Source organism: Mastomys coucha, unplaced genomic scaffold (genome assembly GCF_008632895.1).
Source record: "Mastomys coucha isolate ucsf_1 unplaced genomic scaffold, UCSF_Mcou_1 pScaffold1, whole genome shotgun sequence".
NCBI lineage: Eukaryota > Metazoa > Chordata > Mammalia > Rodentia > Muridae > Mastomys > Mastomys coucha.
In genome coordinates this window covers 58,114,297-58,135,983 of record NW_022196891.1, presented here as the reverse complement: position 1 = coordinate 58,135,983, position 21,687 = coordinate 58,114,297, and the positions used below count along the sequence as shown (strand labels likewise).

The 21,687-nt window shown below is 36.0% G+C and overlaps 1 protein-coding gene across 7 annotated transcripts in view; it reads left to right on the top strand.

Annotated features, from left to right (window-relative positions):
- Rabgap1l (RAB GTPase activating protein 1 like) overlaps positions 1 to 21,687 on the top strand; it is a 723,114-nt gene that overhangs the window by 88,654 nt on the left and 612,773 nt on the right. For all 7 annotated transcript variants that reach the window (XM_031386689.1, XM_031386695.1, XM_031386710.1 and 4 more), the window contains exons 6-7: positions 5,559 to 5,716; positions 7,737 to 7,847. In XM_031386689.1, coding sequence (XP_031242549.1) covers positions 5,559 to 5,716; positions 7,737 to 7,847 — 269 coding nt within the window. The remainder of the gene's footprint in view (positions 1 to 5,558; positions 5,717 to 7,736; positions 7,848 to 21,687) is intronic.

Sequence of the window (21,687 nt, the reverse complement as noted above, 5' to 3'; positions counted from 1 at the left end):
TGGTTTGTGGATTGTATTTTGGGTATTCCAAGCTTCTGGGCTAATATCCACTTATCAGTGAGTGCATAGCATGTGTATTCTTTTGTGATTGGGTTACTTCACTCAAGATGATATCCTCCAGATCCATCCATTTGCCTAAGAATTTCATAAATTCATTGTTTTTAATAGCTGAGTAGTACTCCATTGTGTAAATGCACCACATTTTCTGTATATATTCCTTTGTTGAGGGACATCTGGGTATTTTCCAGTTTCTGGCTTTTATAAATAAGACTGCTATGAACATGGTGGAGCATGTGTTCTTATTGCATGTTGGAGCATCTTCTGGGTATATGCCCAGGAGTGGTATAGCTGAGTCCTCTGGTAGTACTATGTCCAGTTTCCTGAGGAACCACCAAACTGATTTCCAGAGTGGTTGTACCAGCTTGCAGTCCCACCAGCAATGAAGTTCCTCTTTCTCCACAACCTCTCCAGCATTTGCTGTCACCTGAGTTTTTTATTCTAGCCATTCTGACTGGTGTGAAGTGGAATCTCAGGGTTGCTTTGATTTGCATTTCCCTGATGACTAAGGATGTTGAACATTTCTTTAGGTGCTTCTCATCCATTCAGTATTCCTCAGTTGAGAATTCTTTGTTTAGCTCTGTATCCCATTTTTTAATAGGGTTATTTGGTTCTCTGGAGTCCAACTTCTTGAGTTCTTTGTGTATATCTGATATTAGCCCTCTATTAGATATAGGATTGGGAAAGATCTTTTCCCAATCTGTTGGTTGCCATTTTGTCTTATTAACAGTGTCCTTTGCCTTACAGAAGCTTTGTAATTTTATGAGGTCCCATTCGTCAATTCTTGATCTTATAGCATAAGCTATTGGTGCTCTCTTCAGAAAAATTTCCCCTGTGCCTATGTGCTCGAGGCTCCTCCCCAATTTCTTTTGTATTAGTTTCAGTGTATCTGGTTTTATGTGGAGGTCCCTGATCCACTTGGACTTGATCTTTGTACAAGGAGATAGGAATGGATCCATTTGCATTCTTCTGCATGCTGACTGCCAGTTGAGCCAGCACCATTTGTTGAAAATGCTGTTTTAGCTCCTTTGTCAAAGATCAAGTGACCGTAGGTGTGTGGGTTCATTTCTGGGTCTTCAATTCTATTCCATTGATCCACCTGCCTGTCACTGTACCAATACCATGCAGTTTTTATTACAATTGCTCTGTAGTAAAGCTTAAGGTCAGGGATGGTGATTCCACCAGAGGTTCTTTTATTGTTGAGTATGGTTTTCGATATCCTAGGTTTTTTGTCATTCCAGATGAATTTGCAAATTGCTCTTTCTAAGTCTGTGAGGAATTGAGTTGGAATTTTGATGGGGCTTGCATTGAATCTGTAGATTGCTTTTGGCAAGATGGCCATTTTTACTATATTAATTCTGCCAATCCATGAGCATGGGAGATCTTATGGAGTGATATATTTATCTACCTACCTACCTTCCTTTCTTTGTTTTTAAAACTTTTATACTTATTTATGTGTATGAGTGTTTTGCTGACATGTATGTCTGTGCAGCATGTGCATGCAGTGCCCGCAGAATATAGAAGGGCATTAGAGCCCCTGAAAATAGAGTTAAAGACAGTTGTGAACTGTCATGTAGGTGCTGGGAATTGAACCAAAGTCTTATAGAAGAGCAACCATTGCTCATAATCACTGAGCCATCTCTCTAGCCCCACATTTAATTCTTGAATGAACATTTCTTGGCCATTAGTATTTCTAAAGAATAGACTGTGTTAATGGATATTAATTGGAAACTTTTATTTTTGAAAAACGAACTATATATGTATATATGTATACATATATATGTAAGTACTTTTGTCATTAAATAGTAACATTTGAACTTTAACTGTGTAATATTTCCCAATTTGGACAATACTGAAATAAAGAAAATGCAAGTACTAAATTCTGTAATAGTTAAGATTGTAGTCTCTTTCTTGTTCCAGATGTCTGGGTAACCCTTATTCCCAGCAGCACCAGTCAGATACCCAGTCATGTGTCTAGTGTTTTCTGTAGATGCTTTCTTTCTGTGGAAACAATTGTATTATATTATTTGTCAATAAACATTTGCCTTCTACTGAAAAATGCCTATTTTAGATTATTTTTTTGTGAGTATGTGCTTTAGTAATGTGTTATGTATTGAAGTGTGTCCCATACTATGCATTTTTAATTTACTTTATGTAATTGGCTGTATAGTGCTCTAAGAACTAATGTTGATAATCATTGTTTCTGAGATTTACCTTACTAATCTTTATATCACCTTTTTCCTTTTTTTCTGCTCATGGACTCTAGAATTCACACACAATACTAACTTTTTTTTTGTGAAATAGTAATTTGTGAGATATGACATTTAAATTAATGTCATTAGAGTTAAATTTGAAATGTAGGCTAACATTCCTGATTTTGGGTAACTCAATAATTCTTGCTCAACCTAATCACAATTTCTTTGTATTTGTTGGAAGTTTTCCAGTGTATCCATAGTGTCTAGATTGTTACTTTTTGCACAGAAAAAGCTTAAAAGTTTGTTTAATGAGTAAGTTTATTGCTTTAATTATATATAATTGAGCTTTTTACTTCTTGTTAATATCAGTTACTGCTTGTATTATTTTCCTTTATTTATTCAAGCCCATAAAGGGATAACTAAAATATTTTATAGTTACAAATGTGGTGCTATAAAAATGGTTCTGCTGTTAGTGTGAACTGCAAATGCTTGATGGCGTTTCTATAGAGTTGTTAGGGTTAAAACTGTTAACTAGATGATCTAAGAATTAATTTGGTATTGGAAAAGTAGTTTAGGATAGTCAAATAATTGTTAAAAGTGTGACTATTAAGAGTTTGAGGACAACTTGTTTCACAGTGTAGGATGCCTTTATCTATATGCAAGAAAAAATTAATTCCAGAATGTATAAATTAAACAAAATCGGAAAAATGAAATGATCTATTTGAAGTAACAAATTCCATTTTTTAAGTGCTGAGGTCAGTTGTGGCATCTTGTTTATGGTCATGGTACCACTGAGCTGCAATTGCAGGTCAGGAATGTGGCATCTTGTTTATGATCATGGTACCACTGAGCTGCAATTGCAGATCAAGAATGCTAACAGCTTCTTCTATTGGAAGGAGTGTTTTTGTTTTAAGCAAATTTTAAGAACAGATTCCTAGATTAATTCATTGTTCATTGAATTCCTAGTTCATTGAAATTGAGAAATTTGTTAATAGTATTTATTAAAAGCTTACTTGCATTTCCCAGTGAGAGAGAGTATTGACCTTTGTTGAACTCCTCCCCTCTCCCCATGCTCTTCTTCAACCACTGTGTTGATGGACTGAGAGGGTTGAGGTGGTCAGTGTTTCTTATGTATAGTTTGAGATGTTAGTTCTAACACTTATTTTAGATCCAGGGGCAAGAATAGCTTTTAGAAAGTGTAGTATTTATAGTTCTTTGTCACTTCAGAGAAAAAAATTGAGCCATAAATAAGTATGAAAATAACAAAATTTCATAGTCACTAGAGTGACCTGACACTAAAAGCATATATTCTGACATTTTCACTATTCATCCTAGAAACACTGGAATCTCTTCAAAGCCTCCTGTCATAAAATGCTGTATGTTGAAAGGCTAGTAACTCCAATGTTATGGCCCAATGTCTAGCTTGTTGAAGCTGAGAGTATTCAAAAGAGAAACTAAGGACTTCAGTTAAGACTTTGTAATTATTCATTGGGAAGATGTAAAAACTACACTCATTTTATCATTATTTTGGGATCCTCTCACTGCAATATTTGAATATAGCTTCTTTTGTGTTTATCTTTTTTTTTTTTTCACACAGTTTTCTGTACCTAAATCTAGCCTTAAACTTGTGATAATCCTGTCTCAGCAGTTCTAATGCTGGCAGTACAGGTGTAAGCCACGGTATTTGGCTTTAAAAAATATTCATTTGATTGTATGTACATATGTGCATATGCCTGCAAGAGGCTTCAGATGTCAGAAGAGGTGTTGAAATGACATTATAGACATATATGAGATGTCACGTGGGTGCTGGGAATCAGACTTGAGTCCTCTGCAAGAGCAAACAAGTGCTTTTATCCACTGGATTTTTGTTTCTAAAGTTGATGTTTATTAACTTTTAAAATATCAACATTTCATTCTCTTGGAGATGGGGAGGAGGAATGGGATGAGGAACAGTCAGAGGGCAGACTGGGAGGGGGATAACAACTGGACTGTAAAAAACGATTAAAGAATAATAATAATAAAAATAAATAGATATATTTAAAAATAGAAACAAAACAAGAATATTTGAAAGATGTCTATTAAGTCAAATAATTCTTTCTTAGGCTAGTATTGTTCAATATGAGTACATTTGGACCTATTTATGTAGCCTCGGTACACACATTAATTCATTGAATCTGAATCTCTTTACTACTCTGTGAGAGCAAGTCATTGGTAACAGAGAACTAATCAAAACAATGCAGCTTCCTTTAAATGTCCTTGACTTAGAACTCCAGACTCTACCCAGTCACTTTCCTGCTTTGCAGAAAGTATTACAAATATCTGCTTGGCCTGCTTCATAAGGTTATACAGAACTCTTAAGTAGGATAATATGTATGAGCCGAGGCAGTCACATACAAAGCTACATCTGAGGCTATATAGAAGAGGTTAGTATTGATTGATGATAGCAGACAATATCTATTTTCCCTAACAGAGAAACCCTTCATGTATATGGCACCCAAAGACCCCTGCTGTTTATTTTGTGGGGAAATTGCTTTGACAAATAATAGAATAAAATAATGTGATACGTTTTCTCCTGACAAATGGTATATGTAGTAGAGATAAGCAGTTTCTTTGAAGGGACTATTGCATTGTCTTAATTAGTCATCATCTGAGAAAACCCTTTCAAAGAAAATATTTTCTAATATTGAAATGATCTCTGGTTCTTGAGTTTTTTTTTTTTTTTTTTTTTTGGTTATTATACATTTTGTTAGTGAGCAAGGTTCTTAATCACAGTTAACAGTGTCAACTCACTGTCATTCCTGAGTGGACCTGGGCCTGCTGCTATTGTTCAGATCCTAGCTGCAGCTCTTTAATACTAGTTGCTTTCTGGTCTCTGGGGTTTATACTGAGAGTGTTTACTGTGAATCTTACCTATGTAGGTGTGAAACCAATGAGGCTTGAATTTAAGCCTGTGAAATCATGCATTATTATTGATTTTATATAGTTACACAATGTATGGGGTTAGTGTGCTTTTTGAGGGATACTTAAACAGTATTTTCTCTTGGATACAAATGATAGTCTTCTTATATAATAATCTGGAATTAGAATGGTGTGTATTTGCAACATGTAGTTAATTACGCACCACTGTTTAGTGTATAACTAATGAAACTGTCAGCATAGACTGACCAGTGGTCGATTGATGCTCACTCTATACTCACTTTCTGTAAACTGCTGGCATGGAAAGTCACAGGCTTGCAGAGTGGGGAATAAGGCTGTGAGGGTTCATTTAGTGCTTTTGTCTAACTGTAGTTCTTTTTCATGTCTTAGGTAAGCAGAATTTTATATAGTTTCTGTACTGCATTCAAACGTTCTTCCAGACAAGTGTCTGATGTTAAAGACTCCGTCATCCCGACTCCCGACAGTGATGTATTTACCTTTAGTGTCTCCTTGGAGGTCAAAGAAGATGATGGAAAAGGAAACTTTAGGTGAGGATATCTGAAAAGAATAATCTGAAAAGAAAGTTAGCATTGTGTCTGAAATGCAGTATTCACTAGCATGCTTTCTAGACACTAGGTCTTATTCACATCAAGCTTAAGATAGGTCAAGAAATGTTGCTGGGCTTGGGGATTTAGCTCAGTGGTAGAGTGCTTGCCTAGCACGTGCGAGGCCCTGGGTTTGGTCCTCAGCTCTGGGAAAAAAAAACAAAACAAAATAAGAAATATTTGACTGCTGAGTGGTCATAGTTCACTGTTGTCAAACTTCTCAGATAGTCAAATAATTGTAATGATTAAAAGAATCTGATGATAGAGAACATTAATTAAAATCATAAAAACTGGACACAAGGCTGTAATTTTGACAGCTACAGAGAATCACATTTTGATAAAGTGTCCCCTGGGACTGGAGTTACAGGTGGTTTTGAGCTGCTATGTAGAAACTGGACCCAGGTTCTCTCTCTGCAAGTGCCACAAGTACTCTTAACCACTGATCCAACCCTCTAGCCCCTTATTAAAATATTCTTCACCAAAATTATTTTTTGTGGTTACTGTTAGCATATTATATGGTTTGATCATTGTTTAAACAACTTTTTTCTAATATACATTAAAATTTTCTCAGTTCAAAAGTGAGTAATTAATAGGAAGTAGCTATTCTATTTAACAATCATCTATATACATTAACAGTGTTTTTTTTTTTTTTTTTTTTGAGATAAGGTCTCATTACATAGCCCCCATCTGGCCTTGAGCTTGAACTCACAGAGATCTGCCTGCTTCTTCCTCCCAAGTGGTAGGATTAAAGATGTGTACAACTACACTTGAGCCTTTAGTGATTTTATTTTCTTCCTTCCTTCCTTCCTTCCTTCCTTCCTTTCTCTCTTCCTTCCTTCCTTCCTTCCTTCCTTCCTTCCTTCCTTCCTTCCTTCCTTCCTTTCTTTCTTTCTTTCTTTCTTTCTTTCTTTCTTTCTTTTGGTTTTTCAAGACAGGGTTTCTCTGTGTAACCCTGGCTGTCCTGGAACTCACTCTGTAGACCAGGCTGGCCTCGAACTCAGAAATCCCCCTGCCTCTGCCTTCCAAGTGCTGGGATTAAAGGCGTGCACCACCACCGCCTGGCACGTTTTTATTTTCTAACAATAATTGCTAGATAGTCACGTATGTTTTTACCAATAAAAAAAGTGAATGTCAGATTGAGTAAGTTGCTGCAAGTATTTTTCTTTTTCTGAAACACAACTTGTATGTCTTGTCAGCATGTAAGCATGTAAGTTTTATTAATTATGAGAATGAGAATTGTCTTTTGTTAGATTTCACTTAGCTTGTTATGATCTGCATCATTTTGCCTATCTTTTATTTAAATTTACTTGGGTATGTAAAAGTAGTCTTAAATTTTTAGTGCTTAAAAGAGTAATGTGTTCTTACTGTTTTTTTCCTTGAGCTTAATTATGGTATGGGTATAGGTGATCACCAGCAGCTGAATTAGAATGTGACAGTCAGTCTTCAAAAATTAAATAAGTATCATTTTAAAATTTGTTATACTTTAAAAGCTAAATTTGAAATTTTACCATGTTGTTATAGTTTTAGATACAACATTTAACCTTGATTGGGAGATAAAAATATAAGGTTTTTGTAACCCATGATCAAAATTTCTAGAAACTATGTTGTTATAAAATTTATTGTTTTTCTGCCTGTATGAAGTGAGATTCAATATGTCTTAAGAATATAGTGTTTTTCACTGGACTGTACTGGTGCATGTCTTTAATCCCAGCATTAAAGGAGGCAGAGGCAGGCTGGATCAATGAGTTCAAGGCCAACCTGGTCTACAGACTTGAGTTCCAGGCCAACTACATGGAGAAACCCTGTTTAGAGAAACAAAAACAAATAAAAACAAACAAGCAAACAAATGAAAACCATAAAGAATATAGTATTCTTTGTTCAATACCATGTCATTTGGTTTTTATTTTTTAATGTTACATTATCTTTTTCTGCTGCTAATTCTTGTTCTTTTTGAATATTTCAGTCCTGTACCTAAGGATAGAGATAAATTTTATTTCAAAATAAAGCAAGGAATCGAGAAGAAGGTTGTGATTACGGTTCAGCAATTGTCTAACAAAGAGTTGGCTATTGAGAGGTAAGCAGCTTGTCCTTACATTGTACCTCAGCTTGGTGTTGGTACTGCTCATGTGTCTCAGATTGAATCTCTGCTGTACTGCTCATGTTTCTATCCACTCCAACCTCCCTTCTCCCTCCCTTACTGCCCCTACAGGCCTCCTCCTACTGATTCAACCCTTTTGTTCATACCAGCCCTTTTTGTTCAACACTTATTTATATCTAGGGAAATCAGTTATTTAATCTTGTATCTTTTAAAGCTATTAATGTGTGTGTGTGTGTGTGTGTATTTGGTATTTGTGTGTGTATGTGTGTGTGTATTTGGTATTTGTGTATGTGTGTGCATGTGTTTGTGTGTGTGTGTGTGTCTTTGTCTCTGGGCACATGTGTATATGTGCATGTGTGCATGTGTGTGGAGGCCCCAGTCTCAGGTGTGGTTCCTCCTCAGGTGCTGTCTACGTTGAGGCAGGGTCTCTCATTGACCTGGGTCTTGTTGGTTAGGCTAGGATAGCTGTTTTTCTCCATGTCCTCAGGCTTTGTAATAATGTACCGTACTTGCTTTTTTAAATTATTATTTTATTTATTTTCATTTCAAATGTTGTTCCCCTTCCTGGTCTCCCCTCCACAAATCCCTCACCCCATCCCCTTAGCCTCTAAGAGGGTGCTCCCCACCCACCCACCCACTCCTGCCTCACCCCTCTAGCATCTCCTGACATTGGTGCAACAAACTTCCACAGGACCAAGTGCTTCCCCTCTCATTGATGCCAGATAAGGTAGTCCTCTGCACATACAAAGCGGGAGCCATGCACCCATTCATGTATACTCTTTGGTTGATGGTTTAGTCCCTGTTGGTTTTCCTGTGGGGTTGCAATCCTCTTCAGCTCCTTAAGTCCTTCCCCTAACTCTTCCATTGAGGTACCCAGGCTCAATCCCATGGTTAGCTATATCTGCATCTGTCTTAGTCAGGTGCTGGCAGAGCCTCTCAGAGGACAGCCATACCAGGCTCGTATCTGCAAGCACATTTTGACATCAGCAATAATGTCGGGTTTTAGTGTCTGTTAATGAGATGGATCCCAAGGTGGGATAGTCTCTGGATAGTTATCCAGAGACCATACTTGCTTTTTAACCTTGGGTTTGGGGATCAAACTCAGGTCTCATATATATGTCAATACTTTACTGATTAAGCTATCTTTATAGTCCAAAGGATATGTGAATTTGTATATGTATATATAGTATATATATTTAATAGGTATATTTTTAATTAATTTTTTGGTTCCATTTTTTGTTTGTATAGCTGTTTTATCTGCCTTTATGTCCTTGCACCACATACGAACAGTACCTAAGGGAGCCAGAAGAAGGCATTAGATCTTGTGGAGCTGAATAGAGTTATAGAAGGTTGTCTGATATGATGTAGGTGCTGGGAATTGAACCTAGGTCCTCTGCAAGAACAATAAGTCTGATTTCTTCACTGTTAATGTTTCCCCACTTATAACTAGTAAGTAGTCTGTAAAGGGACATTTTAAGACTACAAAGAAAACAAACAAATAAACAAAGAAAGCCCAAACCAAAACTTCCAAACAACCCAAACACTGATCTGTGTTAAATTGTCTTTTTTGACTTAGCATTCATTTGTGGTTCATTTCTGTTTCAATTAACTTGAGTAGAGTGACCTTGATGGATGTATGTGTAGTTGAGTACCATATTATATTTTCTTTACTAACTTGGTTAAACATTTACATATGGACTTTGAAAATAAAATAGAAAATAATGACATTTACCTTCTTACATTTATAAAATAACTTTATTTACCTTCTTCAGTAACCTTCAATTTTAGTGTCTTTGTTATCAAATAGGCTTCTTAGAGCACAGATATTTTTTTACAGAGCACAACATCTCAACCTCTGCTGCTTAAATTATTTGAGAGAAACATTTTAAATTATTTTATGTTATTATCATTAGACATTTTCCAACATTTATAGATGTTAGCATAATTATTTTTAAAAGTAATTTGGTATTTCACCACCTACTATATTGTTTTTTTTAATTTATTTTCCTCTTTCTCCTCTTTTTGTGATAGAGATTGAAGCCAAGACCTTATAAATGCTAGACAAGTACTACCTATGATCTATCAGTCAGTCAGTCAGTCAGTCAGTCAGTCAGTCAGTCAGTCAGTCAGCCAGCCAGCCAGCCAGCCAGCCAGCCTACCAGCTTGTCTGTCTGTCTGTCTATCTATCTATCTATCTATCTATCTATCTATCTATCTATCTATCTATCATCTATCATTTATCTTTGAGATAGGATCCCATGTACACTAAACTGATATTGAGCTGTATGGAGTTAGACATGACCTTGGACTTACTGATCTTGCCTCCTCTTCATAAATGCTGTCATTACTGGCAAGTGGCACAATAACAGGCAACCTCTATTTCTTTATGTTCTGTGTATGGGTGTTTTTCCAGCATGTGTGTCTATATACTATGTGTGTGTATGGTACCACTGGAGGCCAGATGAGGTTATCAGATCATCTAAACTAGAGCTTACAGATATTTGTGATTTGTCATGTGGAGCTGGGAATTGAACCCAGGTCCTTTGGAAGATAATTCAGTGCTCTTAACTGCTTAACCTCTCCAGATCCCCTATTTCTTAGATTTACTTATTTTTATTTTATCTATATGAAATGTTTTGCCTTCACGTATGTCTCTGCACCTTGTCTATGTCTATGCCAAAAGAGAGTATTGGATTCCTCTGGTACTGAAGTTATATAAGATTCTTAGTGGCTGAGTGGGCACTGGGAATTGAACCCATGACCTCTTGAAGAGCAGTTAATTCTTTTAACCATTGAGCCATCTCTTTAGCCTTCTATTTTCTCAAAAATTGACAAAGAGAAATTATATATGTTTGAGACTATACAAATTTTATCACAGAATGATTGTTTTATTTTAATATAGCAATATTTCCTCAACCTCTTAGATAACTGGTTTGTTAGTGTGTGCCACACATGTAACATTGTGTTCATGTACACATGTATTTCTGTCACATCCACTCTATCACCTTCTTGCTGCCCTCTTATCTTGCTTTGCTCCCTTTCCCAAGTACTTCCCTTTATACTCTTATGCTACTCCTACTCTAGATTACAACTCCATTATGTACAGTTTCTTTGTACAGTCATTCAGTGCAGGCACCTAGGCTTACTCTACAACTTGGTTATTATGAATAGTGCTGCAGTGAGCATGGGCATGCAGGTATCCCTGTTGGTTGTTTACTCTGACCCCCTTCCTTCTGAGTCTACACTAGAGTGGTGCAATAGGAGTGGGTGTTAGTTCTGTTCTAGTTTTGTGAGGAACTGGTGGTGATTTCTATAATGGCTGCACTAACTTGCATCCCTCCCCAAGCATGAATGAAGAATGTACACCATAACTCTCTCATCTTTGACAGCATTTGTTTCTTGTCTTCTTGGTACTAGCCATTCATTTTAGCTGCAGTAAGATGGAACCTCAGTATAGTTTTCATTCGTATTTGCCTGACTCCTAAAGGCTGCTGCTCGTCTTTTCATGGACTTATTGGTTGTACTTTGTTTGAGGACTGCTCAGCTTATTTGCTCATTCACTGACTGGGTTATTTGTTCTGGCTTTTAGGTTTTAATTTCTATATGTTTTGAAAATTAATCACTTGACAGATGGATAACTGCTTAACCTTCCTCTGGTACTGGTCACCCTAGCAGAAGCTTCTTAACGAGTGCAGTCTCATCTGTTAGTTCTTGCTATCATGGAGTTCTATTCAGGAAGTCATTGCCAATCCTTTTATGTTGAACTGTTTTCTGCTTGTTTTTCTCTAATAGCTCAAAATTATAAGGCCTTTTATCCATTTTGAGTTGATTTTTTCTAGCAGGTAAAATAACATAATTATCTTGATGATAATCTCATACTTTCAACTATGGGTTATAATTAGTAATGGTTAATAAATTCATGGAAATTATTTGATTTCTTTTCTTTCTTTCTTTCTTTCTTTTTTTTTTTTTAGCTGATTTCTGTAGTATCTGGGGATTGGCTTGAGATTGCTTTAGGCTGAGTCTTGATAAAACTTCCTTTGGAAAAATTATCTGTGATATGGGAGATTTTGTAAATACTTAGTTTAACCTGTTTTCAAAAGAAACAAAACCTTGCCTTTTATTATGCCAAATGTATTTAATGCCTTTAAATCATAAACTGTAAATGGTAGAATTTGATTAATCCAGTAGGTGGCAGTCTCAGCAAGAGAATTCTTAACACTCTCATCTACACATGTACTAACAGTTATTTTGTAATAGAAAGACAGTTGATGTGAAAAAAACCAGTACCCCCAGAGCTCCCAGGTACTAAACCACCAACCAAAGAGTACACATGGAGAGACCCATGGCTCCAGCTGCGTATGTAGCAGAGGATGGCCTTGTCGGACATCAGTGAGAGAAGAGGCCCTTGGTCCTGTGAAGACTTGATGCCCAGTGTACAGGAATGCCAGGACAGGGAAGCGGAAGTGGGTGGGTTGGTGAGCAGGGGGAGAGGGGAGTGGATAGGTTATTTTCGGAGGGGAAACAAGAAAAGGGAATAACATTTGAAATGTAAATAAAGAAAATATCTAATTTAAAAAAAGAAAAAATATAGTTTAGATTATATAATGAGTGTTTCTTGTCAAAGAGAAAATAAAATTTATTTAAAATATATATCAAAGTAAAAATGTGAAATCTCCATTATACTCCAAAGTAGAAAGAATAACACATTAAATCCCAGATGCACATAACACCCATCTGGAATTCTAATTATTAGGTTTTTTTTTTAATACTTCAGATTTATTAGGAAACAAACTATTTTTTTTCACTCTCAGGCACCTCATATATTGATGTTTCATATATTGATATTGATATACTGCTGCTGTCTCTCTCAGCTCCTTTATCAGAAAATACTATTTGGCTTATCTCAGCTCCTAGCACAGTACTTGAAATACACAGCCTTATAGTTAGGTACTTAACCCTTACTTAATCCTTCTTTTCTGTATACTATTGTAGGCGGTGTGACCTATGACTACTATGACCTAGGTACTGTGATTATGTTTGTTTCACAGTTGAGGAATGTGAGGCATGGAGGTATAACCTCCATGTCACCTGTGGTCAGACAGATGATTCTGAATTGAGTCTATCTCCTACTAAAATTCATGTTTCTCTTTCCTGCTTCAATTTAAAAAGATAATGAAGTATATAGAATTTTATTGGCTTTTTTTGAAACATGAAATGTATTATTTAACACTGTCTGTAATAATATACTATATTTTAAAAGAAGAGAAATGAGAATTGGTCCCTGTCTCAACAATTTCTATTGTATTTTCCTTTCCTTACTTACCCACTATTGACATAAATATGACACATAAACCTGTAAGACCTATGGGAAGAGATTTTATTGTACTGTTCTGTTTTTAGGGTTATTTTCTGTGTGTTGCCTAGATTTTTATTGACCACTCTCTATTTTTATTTTTAAAAATTTTCTTTGCATATATTATGTATAACTGATGTTTGAATGTGTGTGCTATAGCAGAGTCATGGAAATGGCTTTCTCCTTCCACCTCTATATGATTCTCAGAATAGAATGTCTTGGGATAGAATGAAGGTTGTCTGGTATGGGTTTTGAATGCGATATCCCCAGTAATATCAGACATTTGAACACTTGATTCCCAGTTGATTGTGCTCTTTGGGGAGTTTAGGCAAGTTATGTTTGTTGGAGGAAGTATATCATTGGAGAGTTTGAGAGTTTAAAGACTGCTGTTTCAAGTTGTCTCTTTCTCCTTTGTGATTCTAGTTGAAGATGTGAGCTCACAGTTCCCCTCTACTGCTGCAGTGCCTTCACTGCATAATCACAGAATTAGCTCTCTAGAGCCATAAGACCAAATAAACTCTTAGTTCTTTCAGTTACCTTAGTCTTGGTGGTTCATTTCATTACGTGCCACAAAAGTAAATAATATAGAAGTTGTTATCAGAGTAGGCTATTGCTGTGACAGACCTAACTGTGTTGTATTTTTGAGAAATGTGGAAGATTTTCACATTTTGGAGTCAAAACACAGTTGAACACCAAAGAGGAGCTTAATGGGTTATTCTGATGGGCCTTTGGAAGACAGTAGTGCTGTATGTTATTCCCTGCCAGACAAAGGTCTGGCAAAGGTTTTCTCACAACTTGCAGGCAGTCTCTTTATGTTACTAATTATTTTTAATTTTGACTTAATTTGTATTTAATTTTGATACAGTCTCATGTACAATCCATGCTGGTATATGTTGGACTGTTAGAGTCATAGTCAGGAAATTTTGCCTTTACCTATATCACTCTCGTTTGTGTCTTTGGAACACATTCTTTCACTTCCTGTAGTGCTGCCTGGCTTGGAATTACTATTTTGATCAGGATAGCCTTAAACTTACAGGAATTCTTCTGTCTCAGCCTTCTGAGTGCTGATAAAAATGTATATTCAACAGCTATTGGATAAAATGTTTTCAGATATAGTCATTAAGTCTGTTTGCTTTGTTCTGTGACTCAGTTTACATATTTGCCGGTTGATTTTCTGTTTGAATGATTTGTCCACTTAGAAAAGTGCAAGTCTGGTCCATTTACTATACTTACGTATCTTTCTCCCTTTATATTTAATAATGTGTGCTTTTTATTTATTTGAAAGGGCCCATGTTTCAAAAATATGTTTACATTTGTTGCATCTTGTTGAATTGGCTCTTTTATTAATAAAAAATGAACCTTATTATCTCTTTATATTTTCTTAATGTTTACTTTCTCTGACATTATTGCTGCTGTTGATCATTTTTTATATTTTCACACACACACATGCACAAACACATATATATTTTCTAGCTCTTTATTCTTAGTCTATGCTTTTCTTTACCTACAACTAGCAGGTAAGATTTAGTTCAGTGTTTTCCCTTTTTTAAAAGATTGATTCAACCTCTGTCCTTTGCTTGGTGAATTTAATCCACCCTTACTCTGTGCCACTTGTAAGTATGGTCTGTCTGCCACTTTGCTAACACTCTGACTGTTTTATGTAGTTTTGTTCCTTCCTTTTAGCTTTGTTTTGTGATTAGGTAGTTTTCTGATAGCCATTTACTTTGCTTTTCTCTCATGTGTATCTGTTGTTCTAGTGGATTTTGTGCATTTGTTGGGTTGAATGATAATATTTATCATTTCATTTCTAGTGTTGGATTCCCTAAGGTATTTCTTATATGCTGCTCTGGTGGTGATAAATTCTTTAGACTTCAGCTTGTCTAAATATTTCCTGTAGTTTTAAAGATAATTTTGCTTGGTGAAGTTTTTTTTTCTTTATGTGGTTTGACTCTTTCTTAAGAAGTATGAGGTAAGTTTGATTGGCCTTCCATTATATGTAACTTGATATTTTTCTTTTGTTTTTAGAATTGTAACTTTGGTATTTGATCATAGTGTGTCTTTGGGAGACTCTGTTTCATCCTTTGTTTCATGAAACTGTTTTTTTCAATTGTCTTTTCCCTTTCACTCATCTTCTGGAATTACTGGAATCCATAATAATGGTCTGGCAATGTGTTGTGTTACTTTTGAAGGCTTCTTCTTCTTCTCCCTGCCTCCCCTCTTCTTTCTCAACTGTCTTCAAGCACAGACATCTTTTTGTTTGATCTGATCTGCTGACGAAGCTTTTGGCCTTTTTATTTCATTGAGTTCTTAAATTCCAACATTTGTGTTTTTTAAGGTAATTTCTGTGTAGTGAGTTTCTTTTTTCTTTTTTAAGTTTTATTGTATTATAATGAGAAAAGTTACATGATTTCAATTTATCCGAATTTGTTAACATTTAAAAACATATTTTAAGTAAATAGAATTAAATCACATTCTTGTCTTCCTTTTGTACCCTAACTCCTCCCAGAGACCCCTCTTCAATACCTATAATATCTTTTTTTGTCATATTCTTTAAAATTTATAAAATATTGTAACAATAAAAATGAGTATTATAAAACTTGTTTGATATAAAACAACAATCAATTTAACAGTTTTATGTAGATGCTTGCCTATGGCAGTACTGAAAATACATACGTTTTTCTCAATATAAATTTTAAATAACTCCAAATGTATTAACTGTATATTTCAAAATAATACATCACTACTAATATTTTCTTAAATGAACATAAATATATAAAGTGTTTATGTGTGTTTGTTTGTTTTGTATTTAGTAGAGCTTAAATCTTGGCTCTTGCTATGGTAATTTGATACAAGAGTTACAAACGTCAAGCAAAGCATTCAGTCTCACTCTTTGTTGTTCTCTTACAAACCCCCTCCAAATTTAATTGTCTACATTTCTTTTGGGTATATACTTTTAAAATATGTAAGCTGTTCTGAAAACCATTGTATAGTGTAAAAACATGAAATAAACACTACTACTAATAGAGAGGCTGAGATAGGAGAAGCAAGATCTCAAGACCATTGTGTTGTTCACAGCAAGACACTGTCATGAACAAACAAGCTGAAAGTATACATGGATTGTATAATATTGAACCTATTTCTCCAATTACCAAATTAGAGAGACAATTGGATGACAGTCAATAAATTTCAAATTCTTTATATTTTTGGATTTCAATCAATTATGATATATTGATAATATTAATTTTCATATTAAGATATTAAGAAAAAGTAATTGTTACTTCCTGTTGTTTTTGTTGTAAGAGGTGGAATTAGGTTTGTGTGGATTTGTTGAAAGATTACTTACTTGCTTCTTCTAGGGTGTAGTTTTGCTCCTTATGTTGATGTTTTCCATCTATTATCCTTTGTAGGGCTGGATTTGTGAAAAGATATTGTGTAAATTTTGTTTTGTCATGGAATATCTTGTTTTCTCCATCTATGGTAACTGAGAGTTTTTCTGGGTATAGTAGCCTGGGCTGGCATTTGTGTTCTCTTAGGGTCTGTATGACATCTGCCCAGGATCTTCTAGCTTTCATAGTCTCTGGTGAGAAGTCTGGTGTAATTCTGATAGGCCTACCTTTATATGTTACTTGACCTTTTTCCCTTACTGCTTTTAAAATTCTTTCATTGTTTAGTGCATTTGGTGTTTTGATTATTATGTGACAGGAGGAATTTCTTTTCTGATCCAGGTAGTAAGTGTTTTCTCTCCCTACAGAGCTGTGTGGCACCCAGTGCTGGAATATGTGTTTCTCTTATTATTGTAATAGTCTGTATTTCTGAACGTTATCTGGTTACCCACTCTTTCCTGTTGCATTCTAGCCCTCTATTACACCAACAACTTGAACATGCAGCTACACATCTGGAGAAAAGTGCTACAACATACCATCACTGGAAGGCACTGATCATAGCAGATGATATAGAGTAATAATTAAGACTTTGAACATCTGCATAATAATTTAGAGATGTTTCCATAATAGCTTCTGCCTCAGTACTTAATTTGTGCTGTCTGCCTCGAGGGAAAATATATAGTAAGAAAGGGTAGTGATAAATGTCACATCCTGTAGTGTGAGTGATTGACAGGTACCTTTCCTTGTGTTAGTTTCTCCAGTAAAAGATTCTTAGCTATGGAGTACTTAAAAAAAAAAAAATCAACCCGTGGCCCTTATCTTTTAACAGAATAGTTTTCTAAGTATTGTTTGTTATTACTAATGTCAGTCGATGGTAGAATTTGAATTATTATTTTTCTGCTTTAGCTAATTTGTTATTAAGGTGTTAGGGATGTATTTCAGTGGAAAAGGACTTAACTACCCAGGCCCTAGATTTGATCTTTCGCACCATAGAAGAAAAACAACATTGCACTCTCCTCTTTGCTGAGTTAATGTTAGGTCTTTTTACTGATTTTTATGAGTCCTTTTTTTTTAAATCTTTAACATTGGAAGTCATTAGAGTTTCATTTAGAAAGAAGCTCGAGTCACTGACATGAAGTTGCCTAGATTTTAGGTTTTTTTTTTAGCATGTTTTGTTTTCCTATGTAAGTTTATATATTCATGAACACTTTAACATTTTAACAAATCAGATGTTTTAGACATCCAAATAATTCAAGAAATTAGAGGGATAGCTCATACTCCACATAATATTTTAAGTGCTGTTCCGTAGCTGTCCAGCAGCTACACAGACCTGTTTCCTGAAAGAACCGCAGGGGCCTGAAAGTGGGGAATTGGGATGGAGAGAGAATAAAATGAGATCAAGTCAAGGTTTTCTGATCATGGTCCAATGATCAAGGCAGGTGAAGCAGCTCAGCAGGGAGTGGCTCCTTTAGGGAAGTTGCAGACTTGCCTGAACAATAGACTTCACCTAAAGTGAAAATAAGCCCTAGGTGGGCTAGCTGGTTCTGGCAAGGACAAAAAGTCTGGTTCAGCCTGCTTGAGGTTCTGGGGGGTGGGGAGGGGTTGTGTCACACTGTTCTGTGAACTTATTTGTCCTCTGTGGAATTTATTCAAGGCAGTATGATTAAAATCTGTTGTTTTCCTTTATTCTTGGTTTTAGAAGATAGAATGTTGTTTGTACAAAACTATTTTCAATGTCCTTTACTAATTACTAAAAGTCACAATTGGTAGAGAGCAGTTGACATTATGAGGTGAATTGTGGGGTCGATTATTGGAAACTCTTATTTATCTCTCAGTCTTTGGACTAAAACTTTCCTGTTCCTGGACTAGATAGTGTATCCTGGAGAAGGAGGTGACACCACTGGAGTAAGCATTGACTATCTGATCGTAATGCAGTTACTTTTCAGGAGTTTATTTCAAAGATTACTTTTCCATATATCTTAGTTAGGGTTTCTATTGCTGCTCTAAGCCACCATAACTAAAAACAACTTGGAGATGAAAGGGTTTATTTGTTTTACATATCCCAAATTGCAGTCCATTGAGAGAGGATAGGAGCTCAAAGCAGAAGCCTGAGAGTGGGAACCCAGGCAGAAGCTCAGAGGGCTGCTGCTTGCTAGCTGCCTTCCCTTTACTTGCTCAGTTACTTTCTTAGACAAACCAGGACAAGCTGCTCAGGGTTGGCACTACCCAAGAGGGCTGGGCCCCGCACCAGCCACTATTCAATGAAATGCCTTACAAATTTGCCTACAGGGTTGTCTGATAGAGCTGTTTTTTTCTGTTAACAATGCCTTCTTCCCCAAAATGACTAGGTTTGAGTCAAATTTACAAGAACCAACCAGTACACCATGTGAATAATGAAGACATACAATTTTTGTAATGTATTCTTGTATGTTGATTGATGTCTTAAGAGTTCATTTTGTTGTTGATTTGTTTGTTCATTTTGGATTGCCATTTGAAATAGATTCTTACTATCTATCCCTGGTTGGCTAGGTGCTTATAGTGTAGACCAGGTTGGCCTTGAACTAACAGAGATTCATCTGCTTCTGCCTTATGACCAATGGGATAAAGTATGTGCTCCTTTGTCTGGTGGAGTTAAGTAGAAAACAATTCTTAGTTTGAAAAAGTATAGATTTAGAGGAAATTGTATCAACATTGCAGAGAGGTTTCACGTGCAGGTATCCAGTTCTTGCCAATGGAAACCCTTGCATAGCTATAGTTCAGTATCACAAGTAGGAAATTGACATTAAGAAAATCTACAGACCTCAGATCTCTTTGGTGGGCTTTTAGTTTAGTTTAGTTTTGCTTTTTTGGTAAATAGCATACTACTATGTTATAGTACACATTTCTCAATTTATTGGCTTAAATATTTGTATAAGCTGTGAAATCTTTATAGTATTCTGTATGTCACTTGTCAGTTTATTCTTGTCTCCAAATCTCTCATACCTGATTCATGGAACTTTAGACAGTTCTCCTTCTCCAGAAAGCACAATATTCAACAATGACAGTAGAGGGTGCTAGAAGGACACTTCAGGGAGAAGGTGTTTCCCTTCTGATATGCTGTGATTATTTTTCTTGTTTTTGCCACAGATCTGCACATGCATGCAGTCTCTCCATGATCTCATACCTTTGGTTTTGGTACAATGAGACAACCATGCGAACCTCTCAATATGGATATAGTATGCTCTAGGCTCTGTAGCACATTGGTTATGTGTTGACATCAGGAATCTTGATTTTCTTTGCTTTTCTGCTGCCACACTTAGTTGTCAGCATACTGACTTTGCCTGGAGGGTACAGCAAACTTTGCTATCCAAAGGGCTGCAATTACTTCTGCCTTTGTAGGATGATCTGAATGTCATGGAAAGATCTTCCCCACCCTTTTCAATTTTACTTTTACTTGGGACACTTGCTCTTTATTCCTCCTATTACAGTAAATGATTTTCTAAAGTTTTAATTTTTTATAGTTTTTCATTATGCCTATGTGCTTGTGTAGGGATAGATGCATATAAGTGTAGGTGCCCTCAGAGGCTAGAGGAGTTGGTTTCCCTGTGGCTGGAATTGCAGGTGGCTGTGCATGCTGAGAGTCAGACGCGGGAGAACAGTATGTGCTGTTAACTTGCTGAGCCGTCTGTCCAGGCCTGAAGTGTTTCTTTGTAGTAGGCCTTTCCTGTTTGGATTCTTGTGTGCTCTATTCCATCACTGGATCTCAGTTGGTAGATTAGTCCGACTACTTTCTAATGATATTAGCTGGTCCCACAGTTAAAGCTTCTAATTCTTTTTTGGGGGAGCAAAACAAACAAGTTGACAGAACCCAAATAATTATTTTAGATAGCTCTAACTGTCATGAAATTGATAAGGTAACAACTTTCTAGTGGTAGTTTTTTACCATGTGCTTATCTCATTCCAGGTTTCTCATGTATAGACTTGTTTATACCAAAGCGAGAGCTATAAAGGTGTTTTTTTTTTTTTCCTTTTGGCATGGTGATACAGCATGGTATTTACCTTGGTAAGGAATATAGCTTGCTAATAAGGCAGCAGTGAACGACTGCATCTTGCTTTTCTTTCCTAAGCCTTTCCCACATCTGTGGGACCATTTTAGGCAGATAGATTTAGGAATACATTTATATACTTACAGAAAGAGTAAAATTGTTTTTATTTTACTAATAAAAATTGCTTAGTTAATAACATTTTATCTTTATTTTTAATACAAACTTTTAAAAAGGATTTATGTATATGTCCATGTGTCTGTCATGTGTGTGTCTGTATCCCTGGGAGGACATCAGACCTCCTGGAGCTGGAGCTACAGGGGATTGTGAGCCATCTGAAGTGGGTGCTGGGAACTGAACTCAGGTTGTCTGGAAGGAGTGATGTGTGCTCTTAGCTGCTGAGATTTCTCTTCAACCACCTTAATGGAAGCATTGGAGAAGAAACAAGTATTTACAAAAATATTTGGAACCTTTTGAGGGAAGAGAAAGAAAAACTTAATAATATTTTAATTTAGTAGAGCAGATAATGGAGAGCTCTCCCATGCTCATGGCTTGGTAGAATTAACACTGTAAAAATGGCCATCCTACCAAAATCAGTCTATAGATTCAGTGCACATAGCAGGTCTAAGTCAGCCTGGAATACATGATACCCTGTCTCAACAACAATCAATCAAACAAACAAGCAGGCGAGCATTGGAGAGCTGGCTGGCAGTTAAGGGCATACTTCTTTTTCAGAAGCTGTTTGTTTTATTACCAACACTCATATCAGGTGACATGCAACCACCTGAACTGCAGCTTGAGGGCATCTACCACCATGAGCACATAACCCCTATAAAACATATACATACATATACACATATACATACATATACACTTACGCATACACATACATATAGTACACTGGCATCATAGAACTCACCATAGCTGACAGTGATTGCCTGTTTACTTATTTTTCTCTCCTGTTGGACTGTGCACTCATCGAGAATACAGGTGAGACAGCAGTTTCCTTTCCTGCCTTGCTTATGGAATTAATTAAACAAAGTTGAAAGCTCTGA